Here is a 12,841-nt window from a genome sequence, read left to right on the forward strand (position 1 = left end):
CACAGAATCAAAGAGGAATAATGAGATAAATATAATCAAGCTAAAAAGTATTTGTTCAATAGTCAGTAATTCTTAACATCTGAATGCTCTCGTGTCTTTTACACGTATGGTGAATGTTGGATTTGCATAAACTATTTGCTACTGCTTCTTAATTGTGGAGTAATTGCTGCCATTCAGACAGTGATATTTTGAGAAGAGGTAAAGGAAATTTAGTTCAAGGCTATATATATATTTGTAATCCATTTTCAGTTCAGATTCTTAATATAACCACAATTTCAACAGTTAGGCATCAAATATCCATGTCAACTAATTGCAGGTTTTGCATCTTCCCGATGTCATAGGGCAGAAGGGGGTAGTGAACCCAAAAAACTATTTTAAAATAACAGTTTTAAGTGCCAAAATACGTTAGTCTTCCTAACTGTTCATGCGGGGATTAACATGAACTTGTGGGATGGAAGTTCCCGGGGGAGCAGAAACATTCATATCTCTAAGCAATGTTGTTATTACAACTCAAATAGTAATTAAGTACGAGTAGTCTTTTTTATTTGCCCCACTTTATTTCTTAAAACTACAATTCTTTTTGCACAATTTGTAGATGCTTTAGGAAATGATTCAAATTCCATGTTATAATCGCTGATTAAAGTAATTTTTTCTATGTGTTTTTGGAACAGGTCAGTATTATTACAGAGGAATACTGGTTTATGCGATGACTATTATGGTTTATGCAACGACTATTAGTTGTGTTAGGAACAGGTGGCTTGCTCATGAATCAGGACTTGATTTTATACCTGGCACTCAAAAAAGGAGGACTGTGGAAAAGTGGTTCTGTCCTTAAATGAAATAAAGTAGTTACGTGGATCTAGAAATGTAAAAGAGCCAGAACAAGCATATGTTGTATGTAACTTAAAGAGCAACTGTTAAAGAGAAAGAAATTAAATCTGAGATAGATCTGGGGACATGGGAGAAACAGGATGCACAGAAGAATGGCTGTAAAGACTGAGAACAGGAATGCAAGGAGAAAAGATTGTCTGTACGGTACATCTTTTTGCTAAATGGTTGCATGCAGAGAGGGCATGCCCTTGTTTATGAGTTTGTAGCAATCTGGGAACCCCAGTGCTGCACAGAAACTTTCTTCTTTTTTTTTTAATAGGTGACAGTTAATATCTAAACTGCATATTTTCCTTTAAAACAAATGCTTCTTTCCCATGCAATAAGCCAAATAAAATAAAATACCAAGACGAGACTTGTTGAAGAAAACCAACGAAAAAAGTAGTTGAGATAGTTTATTTCAGTCTTTTCAAGCTCTCTCAGTGGAAGAGCATTGCCACCACAACTTTTTAAGTAGTTGGAACATGCTTTTTAATGGAAAGTGCAATATAGTATTGAAATATGCAAATAATGTTTAAAAGCTGTTTTGTGTTGCACCTTAAGTAAGCAGTTATTTAGATGTCTAATTTATTTCTCTATGCTCCTGTATTTGGATAACAGAAGTAATTTTATTTCTATATTAAAGATAGAAAGGCAAGCACTTATTTCAGTGAAACCATTTTAATAAACCCTGGGAGATGATGAAATCTAAAGATGGTACGCACCTGGAAAAAGAACAGGATATTTTACAGAATCAGTCCCTAAAATTAATTGCACAGAGACACAGATCAACCGTAAAACAAATTTTCTAAAACAGAAATTACTGCCAAGTAAATACTTCCAGATAAATGCTGTCCAAATAAAAACTTCCTGCTTACATTGAGTAAAAATGGGAACATTTGTTAGGAGACGAGTCTGCTAACTTCTGTTATACTCTAGCTTCATTCTTGGGGACTTTCATGTACAGTGAGAGCCATTCGAAATGCCACTGCAGTTTGCCTGCTCTTACGCACATCAGGAAATCCAGAGATTTACTTTGTGCGTCTTTATCCTGAGGAAGTACAGTAATTTCTTGAAAACAAATTTTTGTTTTTTTTTATTTTTATTTTCAGGAAGTCCAGCACAACTGTCAACTCCATAGGATATCATTTTGTGCTGATGATAAAACTGACAAGAGAATATTTACTTTCATATGCAAAGACTCAGAATCAAATAAGCATCTTTGCTATGTATTTGACAGTGAAAAGTGTGTAAGTATTCAAGATGCTTTAAGAGAATTTGTGTGACTGTTACAGACTTTGATTGCTTTGCTTTGAAATAAACCAGGGATGGTTAATAAAGGCAGACAGCCTGCCTTTTGATTGGGGTCACTTTGATACAGTCTTTCATGCCATTATAATGTCTTGTTAACTTAGATGCATTTATTTAAAGGCGAGCCTTTTTTTTCATTGATCAAAGGTGGTTTTCTGGGGCAGTTCTTACTACCCAGCTCAATATCCTAGGCCAAGCATTTGCAGTGCTCTCAAGGAACAGGCTTCATCCCTCCAAGCTTAAAATGTTTGCACAGCTGTTTTGCAGAGATTGCTGCAATCCTGTGGCTGAGATACCCTCACAGGCTCTTCTGAGATGGAACAGGGCAACCGTTCAAAAATGTGCAATAGCAGGAAAAAAAGTAAGATAGGCATTAAAGAAAATGGTGTCCAGCTGAAACAGGGTCATGTGTTTATTCTAGCAGAAAGTAATAAATAAAAACAGTGGAATCATCACCAAAAATGGATGTTTTAGGGTTTTTTGTAATCTGAAGCTTCTCTTTTTGTTTTATTATGAAGTAGCTTCATGCTACTTCATGCATTTCTTTTTTTTCTTTTTTTTTTTTTGGATGCATATTCACTTCTGTTTATATGCAATTACGTAGTATTATGTGTTACTTCACAGTTTCTGGTAATTTTGTTGTTCACCTCCATTGCTTCAGTGCCTTCAGTAGATATTGTTCATAATTACTATATACATCTGTTAATTTCTCTGCAAATTTCTATCCTGTACCTCTTTGCCACATATTTTCCCATGATTTTAAGTTGCCCTTGTAGTCTCCACCCATTAGTACCATTTTTATTCCAGACCCGTGCACCACTGTTTCTTCTCTCTAACCTGATACTTCACTAGATGTACTTTTTTCCTGTTTCACTCTTTGCTCATTAGTACTTTCAGATTTAAAAGAATTCCACCTCAGTTGGTACTTCTTATTTCGGCCAGCTTTTGTTTGTCCTCCCAAGAAGGCAGGACTGCATACTTCCAGTGTCCATTACAGTTTTCTTTTACTGACATAAACAGTTGCTCTTTAAAGCAGTACTGGTTCAGGATTTTTTGGTCTAATTGGGTAAAAATAATTTCTTGTGGTTTTATTTTTTTTTATTTATTTATTTTATTTTTTAAATAAAGTTGGCTGGGTGGCTTTTTTTTTTTTTCCCCAAAATAAAAATATAGAGGGGTTAATTCCTTATTCCTGTAGAACTCAGGTCTTCACACAACTCTACTGAATGACTTTACTGTTGTAGTGATGGGTAGAAGCCTGAGAGCCTCATATGTTTTATACCAGTTTTATGCATCTAGCCCTTGGTGTTCTTACAGATAGTAAAGGAAAAATGTTCCTCGCATTGGGCAGAATGCTCTGCTTTCATGAGAAAAAATCATTTTCAGGTTTTCATTTCAATAAAGAAGATAAAGTTCTAGTTTTGTGTTAGCCAGATTAATGTTTTCCAGCATTTCTTGTTCCCCTGACAGTTGTTTAAAACCACAAGTTATTACTGTATTTACTTTGTCTACTAAAGTTCTAAGGCAAATGGCATAGCCATGTGTTCACCTTTTATTAGTGCCTCTTGTAAGTCAGCATTTTCTTTCTGAAACCTTTGTGTGTCCTATACTCTTATTTTTACCCCTGTTACTTTTAAAGTAGATTTTCTGCACTGGTGTATATACAGATCATAATATATGATGTGAATCAGCATAGAACTACTAAATTATTCTATTTTGCATGTATAGATTCAAATACTATTTGGTTAGATTTTTTTTGTCAGAGATACATTTATCTACCACATACTGTTTGAGATTTTATAGGACTTGTAAAAGTAACTTGAAATCCAGATTTAAAAGCAGTAGGGAGTCAAAGCATCCATATGAAAACATGAATCCATTAAAAGTAAAACAGTTTATTTAATGATTGAAAAGCCTGTATTTGCTTCAGAAATCAACAGAAAATAACATACTGCAACATGCTATCTGTATTTACAGAAGCTAGAGGCATAATTTGTACTAAAAATTAGCTAATTGTGTTCTGCCTATTCAGTCTCCCTTCTTTATCTGCAGTTCTTTTAAGTTGCTTTTGTAGCATTTTCTGTCAAGTTATTTTGCTGAAGAGTGTTTGCCATGCTCCTTTGTGGTGTTGACTTCAGGTTGTATGAAGCAAACCCTTTGAACATGATATATGGTATAAAGTATTTTATGATCATCTGAAATAAAAGTAATTATATAAAATATTCTTATACTAATTTCAATCTTATGTTTTATGTAAAGGCGGAAGAGATAACTTTAACAATTGGTCAAGCATTTGACTTAGCTTACAGGAAATTTCTGGAATCTGGAGGAAAAGATGTTGAAACAAGGAAACAAATTGCAGGTTTACAGAAAAGAGTAAGTTCTGAATTATGTTTTTTAAAGAGATAATATGCTACTGTATTATTTTGTTATTTGCTTTTTGTGACAGCATAGTTTCCAGCATTATTCTCAGATTGCTAAGAACTGCAACAGAATAAAAAAAGAAAGCTGAAAAAAGACGTGATAACTGTGAAACAGTATTTTATGGTTTGCCATCTTGCAAGGTCATTAAAGAGAAAAGCAATATATAAGTATGGAAGATAGCAAGATTTAATTCTTGTTTGGTAATCAAATAACTACTGCTTCTAAATCACCATATCTCAGATGAAACTTACTCTCAGTAGATGCTGTTGTGAAATGAATGACTATCCCAATACCTGCTGCAGTAACCACTTACTTTGTAGATTCAAGAATTAGAAACTGAAAACACAGAACTGAAAAATAAAGTTCAAGATTTGGAAAACCAGTTAAGAATAACACAAGTACATGCATCTCCAGTAAGTACATGAACATAAATGTTATATCTAAATTTATAATCATTGTTACGATAATTATTAGCATCCATTCTGGTTCCAGTGATCGTGATCAATCGTGTAACATATATGTTGAAATGCGGTACTGAAGTAACAGTAGGATTGTGACAAGCCAACAGAAATGCAAATTGCAGACTTCCAAATTGTGATTCTTTAATCCCCTTGTCATACCTATTTGTTGCTGCCTAAATCCAGCGAATACTCATTCTAGTAGATTTCTGAGGATGAAGAACTCTGTTTTGCACTTAGAGGATCTGGTTCACAAATGCTACTTGGGATTTTTCTAGGAATTTCTGTCACAAGCATAGTGTTACTTACAACTGATATTGGCTAAGTGAGTTTTCAAAAATTTTGTCTGTCTTTCAGAAGAGTCATTAGGTCTCGGGAACTAACATGGATAGGTAGGTAAAAAGGAGCAAGTGTGGCTTCCTCATAATTGGAATTTTCTAATGCTTTCTGCAGTTCTTGTAGGTGATTGTGACAACAGTACTTTTTTAAATGATTGCCTGACAGTTTCTTGTATCTAGGTGGATAAGAAAAAAATGCAGGTTTCATTGCAGTCTGATCCTAATGACTCCCCTCTTCTTAGAAGTGTGTTCTATCTATACAACATTAGGTAACTGAAACTAAATAAAATTTCTTAATGTGCATATAGAAAAATTTTAGAAAAAGATGGACTGCTTTTTAGCTGTGCATTTTGGGCTGCCTTGTACCTGCCCTGCATGTACACAATTTCACTTTAAATGGATGTTTAGATTTAGATTTTGGGCAATGTGAAAGGATGTTTATAATGGTGACGGCAATTTTTTCACGAGTGTCTATACACACTCCTGATACTGATTAGGGGCTTGTTCCCATGAGGAACTGTCATTTTGTTTTACTAAAATCTAGAGGAGAGCACCATAAATTATAAATACTACATAACTGCCACTGTGGAAGTGTAAATTATGGATGTCTTCTCAATTATGAAGCATTCAGTGATAGGTAGTCAACTTTAATGCTAGATTTAAATTCAATCTAGTTAATTCTTTAATGTTTAATTTTCCTCAGTTGGGATGGCAGCTAGCTTGATTTTAATTATGAATACAATAACTAAATGTATCTTTGAATTCAGTTAAACAAGCTCTTAAGTCTCTTGTGATAGAAACATTTCTCTTTCATTTAAATTAATGAAGAATTTGGTAATTACATTTAGTGACAAAATTATTAATAATGATCTAAAATATCCTGTAGTTTGTGATTTATTTTGTCTTGTAAGGCAGTATTGTCTCATTCCTTATTAAAAAGGTGAGATCAAAAATTGTAAGTTTGACAGTCGTTTGTAAATACTCTCCCTAGATGGTGTTTTATTGTTAATTACTACTGGTACAATGAATATGCATATTGCTCAAATAACACTTATGTTACAACAAAATTATTTAATATTGAGAATGATTAATATTAAAATAATAATGCATTATAGTAAATCAGTACCAGCTGTTAGTTTTCACACATCATTTTATTGTTTTATTTACTTCTTAGTCTTTAAAAAGAAAACCACAGACATATCCTGTCACAGATTTAAGTTTCCTCATCATTAGAATTACAGTAAGAGCAATCTAACAGCCCATTTAATATCTAGATCAATTCTGCCACAAAATAGATTTATATAAATGAATAAATAATTGGAACAAGTTGCCCAATTTGTATGTACTCTTGGAGATAATCAGTTGAGCAGCTGATAATAAAACAAACAGACAAAACCAAACACATTTTTAGGAAAATGTCTTTCTTCAATTTAGGAACAAAACTGTGTCCACAAAATGCTATTAACTTTTGTACCAAGAGACATCATTCAAGTAGGTCTGTTTTAAGCGTAATTGTGTACCTTGTAAATCAGAGCTCTTAAATATGGTAGCATAAGTACATATAAATTCAGCAATTAGGTTGAAAATAAGTGAAGAAATGGGATAGGGAGGTTATGAATTGACTTCAGTATAGGGAAAAGAAAGCATAAATATTTTTAAGATTGAGTCCAATAAAGGGATCAGATGTCAAAGTGGGTGGAATAGCAGTGGATGTGATTTGATGATACCTGTCTCTTCTTTTACTATGAGCAACAAATATGTATGAAAGAAGGAAATTACAATTCATAAGACAATTGCCTATTAGTTTGCAATTAGGTTTTTATATTTTTAATTCAATTCAACTATAATTTCAAGAATGAGATTGCAAAATATCAACTCCTATTAGAAAAAAGAGCAGAAGTGGCACAAAGAATATTTTCTATTTCCACTAATTTCTATGATGAAAAAGATCACTTTGTTTTTAAAAAGCTTATGAAAGATTTTTTTTTTTTCTGAATTTAAATTTAAAACTTTTAAGTACCATATGGCTAAAAATATCTGTAACTGCTGCTCTGAGTCTTCCTGTTTTGGAAGACAAAATTTTCCATTTTGAAAAGAAAAATAGCAGTTCTATCTTGTGATTATTTTGTCAGAAGTAAAACTTCTAAATCTGGCAATAGTATTTTGTTAAATACTGAAATAAAATAGCTTGCATTAATGAAGCAGAGTATGCAGGATCAGGAGTAAGATCTCACCTGAATCACTTCTCAAGTACTTTTGGTTAGATATGGGAAAACTTGCTTCCCTGCAGATACTCCTTTTGTTACATAATGTGAATATAACATAACCATTCCCATTATTTAAAGGAGATTTATTAAATGACAGATTTCAGGTTTCCTCACAGCTCTCATATCCGGGCTGTTGAATTATGAAGAGATACCAATGCCATATGAGTGATTTCTGAAACTTTTTTAAACAGAATAAGTGATTTATTTATATTTAATTAATTTGATGCAGCTATTATTCTTTATGTGTCGGTTCATTTTGATGTTATTCTGTGTGCTGAGATCTAGAGAGTGATCATTTAATGATTGGTAGGAAGTTTAAGCCCTCATAGTTAATACCTAAATGTGATAAAAGTGTATGTGCCATCATTACTAGCATTGCAGTAATTTGTAAAGAAATAGTTTCAGGAGCCAACTACAGATGACTATAAGGTTGCTTCTGGTTTTGCTTAAATAGTACCTTGGATTTTCATATCTTATGCTTTCCTTTTTGTATTTGGTTGCTTACATGTGCTTTCTTAACATTTGCCAGCTGTGCTGAAATGGCTTTCCTGTCTCTTGACTGTTCTCTTCCTTTAGTGATTAATGCATGGTCACAGACGCACTTGCTAATCAGCAATTGATTTAACACTTCAGAAGTCAACACTGGCAACTTGATTAAACAAGTATATGGCTAAGGAAACAGAAGGTATTTCAAGGTCCTGTGATGACAGTTCCCAGAACATGACAAATACAGACACAGAAATCGTGTTCTGAGCTGCGTCCTCTTCTTCAATCCTGCAGTGCTATGGAATGGAGACCAGAGGCCATGTGGTCTAAGCAGGCACAGTGTCAGGCTGACAGTGGGTGTCTATTTTCCTTTCCTGTGAGAGAAGACTTAGGGCTTTTAATATTTACTGCACCTGTAGTATGAAACAGTGCAGTTACAGTGTCTGTAACACTGCCATGCTTTATTTGATAAAATACTTTCTAGTACAGAAAGTCTTTCCCACTTGTCAGTAACTGAAAAACCATGGTAAAATTTTTATTCAGTGCCAGTCTATCATTTATTTATTCCTACTTCTTCCATCTGATGTTGATTGATTTTTGTGTCTTTAATTATTTTAGACACATTAGTCTTCCCATTAATGAAGTACGTAGAAAATAACTTCAGAAATTTGAAGTTCAGTACTTTTTGCATTATTTCACTGACACTTGACACTGTTTTGTATTTATCAAAAGCCATTTCTTCTTGTTCTGACAGTAAAGCTAAAGCTAGACCATAATTTTCCCATGAACAGGACCAGATTGCATCTCTGTTCTCATTTCAGTGCCAAAAGGACAATAGAATCTTTAAACTGTGCATGGATAAACTTAATATGTATATAGTTTTAAATGTTTGCCTCATTGCACATTTAAAAAAAACCCCACACCATAATCCTGCCATGCTTCAGTTGTAAGTAGGTACATCCAGACTGTCATTTAAAATAAAATCATCTGATTTTCTGCTGTCATTTAAAATAGTCTGACTAACTAAATCTGAAGGCATACATAAAGCCATTTGCTGGAATTCAAGCGCAGGATTAAATGTAATACTATCAAGACTTAAAATTTAGATCCTCTTTTGGTTCCAGAATGTTTTAAAAATATCAGAGATGCTATTTTATATATGTGATGCTCAAGAATAAATTGGGTTTAGCAGTCTGGACTGCAGTGTGTGACTTTACTGACAGATTTACTTTTCTAAAAGGAGTTGGTCACGTGTTTGCATACTGAACTCTTGGGAAATAGTGTGGAACTCTTATTTGCAAAACATAATGCTAAAACATCTTGCAGCCCAGAAAGCCAACCGTATCCTGGGCTGCATCAAAAGGAGCATGACCAGCAGGTCGAAGGAGGTGATCCTGCCCCTCTACTCTGCTCTTGTGAGACCTCACCTGGAGTACTGTGTGCAGTTCTGGTGTCCTCAACACAAAAAGGACATGGAACTGCTGGAACAAGTCCAGAGGAGGGCCACGAGGATGATCAGGGGACTGGAGCACCTCCCGTATGAAGACAGGCTGAGAAAGTTGGGGCTGTTCAGCCTGGAGAAGAGAAGGCTGCGTGGAGACCTCATAGCAGCCTTCTGGTATCTGAAGGGGGCCTATAGGGATGCTGGGGAGGGACTCTTCATTAGGGACTGTAGTGACAGGACAAGGGGCAACGGGTTAAAACTTAAACAGGGGAAGTTTAGGTTGGATATAAGGAGGAAATTCTTTCCTGTTAGGGTGGTGAGGCACTGGAATGGGTTTCCCAGGGAGGTTGTGAATGCTCCATCCCTGGCAGTGCTCAAGACCAGGTTGGACGAGGCCTTGGGTGATATGATTTAGCGTAAGGTGTCCCTGCCCACGGCAGGGGGGTTGGAACTAGATGATCTTAAGGTCCTTTCCAACCCTAACGATTCTATGATTCTGTGATTTCCTGATCTCTGTCATCAAATTTTTTTACAAAGACTGGTACAAATGGTGACTTGTCCAAAATCTGTAAGTGGTTTAACCAAGAGAAAGAAAATAAAATAAATCATTATCAATCTAATTTAGGTGCTTTTCCTATTAGTTCACAAACTGTATGGGAAAAACAAAATTTCTTTCTGAACATATAAAAGAAGCATTATAAAAGCAATGAGATCAAAGTTGGAAATGAAAAAAAAAAGAAATCTAGGTTGTATAATCAAAATACTTCTGCGTTAAAATGTATTGTTAAAGTTGAACATTAAATTATCAATCTTCTGCACAGTTTTTTTCTCAGGGTACTGTAACTATTTAGATTTAAGTTTTGTTCAGCACATTCAGTAAATAATAGACTGCTTAGTGACCACTTTTCTGCTTTTGCATAGACGCTTTTAAGTACACTAGTCTTGCTAAAGCTTTAGAAATTTAGACCCTAAAAAGTCTGTATTTGCCAATGCGGAAGTGTTATGCAATAGAAACTGTCACTGTTTCTTCTTTTCCTAAATAGATCTGTCAAGGACATACTGTACCAAACTAGGAGTTTCCTTAGTATGCCTTTATTGCTGTGTTTACATGTGCCATGGGAAAAGTTGGCATGGCATGTTTCTTTTGTCTCTCACTCCCTTGCATGTGCAGCTAAAGTTTCCATTACTTCTATATATATATCTGTGCTGTTTAATTTTCATCTGTTTTGGTCGCTTGGCAATACATTAGTCTTTTTTGCGTTGGGCTTGATTATGTGAGGACAATGTGATTTTCATTTTGTTGTTTGACTCTGATGACACTGTTCAAATTTGTATCGCAATAAGATTTTGGATGTTGCTGTGTATAAATCCAGCCTGCAAAGATCAGTGCATCCCTGGGAGCACGGTTTCACATGATTTCTTTGTTTGCTATTTGTATTTGTAGTGTTGCCTGAAGCAGCCTGGGTTAACTGTACTCACAGCCTTCATGTGGGTTAGCAGTTAGGTACACTTGCTCAGTTTTTATAGTTGTCTGAGCAGTAAACCATTGTAGGCCACTAGGGAACCTCTGATGAATAAGAGAGATTTTTAAGCTGTTTTAGGCTTGGCTGAAGTTTAACATGCATGCCTTTAAAGTTTTCTTTTTGAGTAGCATGTTTTATAGAATCATAGAATGGTTTGGGTTGGAAGGAACCTTAAAGCTCATCTAATTCCAACCTGACTGCCATGGGCAGGGACATGTTCCACAAGACCAGTTTGCTCAAGGCCCCATCCAGACTGGCCTTCTGTTTAAGGTAGAGAAGGAAGTTGTGACGTGTGCACGACTCTGAAGTTAGATAGAAGAAAACAGGAATTTTCAGGAAAATAATGTAAAAGAGAGAATGATGAAATATGAAAGAAGCAAAATTGAAAGGCAGCAGGAAAAGATACTGGGACAAACAGCCCTGAAAAGAACAATGTTCTTCCATTCACCATAAGTATTGTCGAAGAAGTAGTATTTAATACATATTCCTATCATGGCAGTGTTACAAAAAAACCTCCATTTAAAAATGAATAGAACATTAACGGTACTGGTGGATTAGATTTTTTTTTGAAGTTCTTTAATTGTGACTTGGAAGTGTAGGCCACCTGCATCTATTACCTTCATTAAAACACCTTACCGTGCCCTTGAGAAAACCCCAAGATAGACATTGAAACTGTATGCATATTTCAAAAAACAGTTTTGGAATGTGTTTAGCATATCACTTGATTCATGTTTCCATTAAGACTGCCAAGTGGGAAATTGTTAACTTTTTCTTCACCTGTCTTCTGCTCTTTCAATTTTTAATATTCTGTATTCAGTTCAGTGAGCACTTTTTCATGAGGGTTTAAAATTCAATTATGTTTTTGTTGTTAAATAATTTTGGAATTGCCTATATCAGATTTCAGGTCATTGTAAAAGTACTAAATGAACTGAAGGTGTAGCAGTGAATTAATGAAACTATTAATGCTTATACAGTATTTTATGAGTTAGTAAATTAATATATCATTAGTAGTCAAAAATCTCAGGTAACTTGTAATCTCTGGTTTTGTAATTAACTGCATAATGTCCAATTCAGAGTCACTCACAGTTCCCTAGAAGATTCACTGCAGTTATCCACTGCAACAATTCTGTATCACAGAATCATAGGATGGTTGGGGTTGGAAAGGACCTTAAGATCATCCAGTTCCAACCCCCTGCCATGGGCAGGGACACCTCACACTAGACCATGTTGCGCAAGATTCTGTCCAACCTGGCTTTGAACACTGCCAAAGATGGAACATTCACCACTTCTTTCGGCGACCTGTTCCAGTGCCTCACCACCCTCACAGTAAAAAACTTTTTCCTCATATGTAAGCTGAACTTTCCCTGTTTAAGTTTAAACCCATTACCCGTTGTCCTGTCTCTACAGTCCCTGGAGGTGAGTCCCTCTCCAGCAGCCTTACAGGCCCCTTTCAGATACTGGAAGGCTGCTATGAGGTCTCCACGCAGCCTTTTCTTCTCCAGGCTGAACAGCCCCTACTTTCTCAGCCTGTCTTCATACAGGAAGTGCTCCAGTCCCCTGAATCATCCCCATAGCCCTCTTCTGAACTTGTTTCAACAGCTACAGTATATTTACCAACCTGAATGTTCTAAGGAAGGAAAACATTTTCTAATTCATCGATAAGCTTGTGTGATTCGTATGACAATATGACTCAAAGATTGCAATCAGTGTCTTGATACACCTA

The 12,841-nt window shown here is 35.2% G+C and overlaps 1 protein-coding gene across 10 annotated transcripts in view; it reads left to right on the forward strand.

Moving 5' to 3' along the window:
* The window catches only part of GULP1 (GULP PTB domain containing engulfment adaptor 1), a 160,427-nt gene that overhangs the window by 125,672 nt on the left and 21,914 nt on the right, over nt 1-12,841 (forward strand). For all 10 annotated transcript variants that reach the window (XM_062627481.1, XM_062627477.1, XM_062627475.1 and 7 more), the window contains 3 exons: nt 1,980-2,117; nt 4,438-4,554; nt 4,923-5,015. In XM_062627481.1, the coding sequence (XP_062483465.1) occupies nt 1,980-2,117; nt 4,438-4,554; nt 4,923-5,015 (348 nt within the window). The remainder of the gene's footprint in view (nt 1-1,979; nt 2,118-4,437; nt 4,555-4,922; nt 5,016-12,841) is intronic.

The sequence above is a fragment of the Pezoporus occidentalis genome, unplaced genomic scaffold (genome assembly GCF_034315485.1).
Source record: "Pezoporus occidentalis ecotype Australia unplaced genomic scaffold, CSIRO_AGI_Poc_V1 ctg300, whole genome shotgun sequence".
NCBI lineage: Eukaryota > Metazoa > Chordata > Aves > Psittaciformes > Psittacidae > Pezoporus > Pezoporus occidentalis.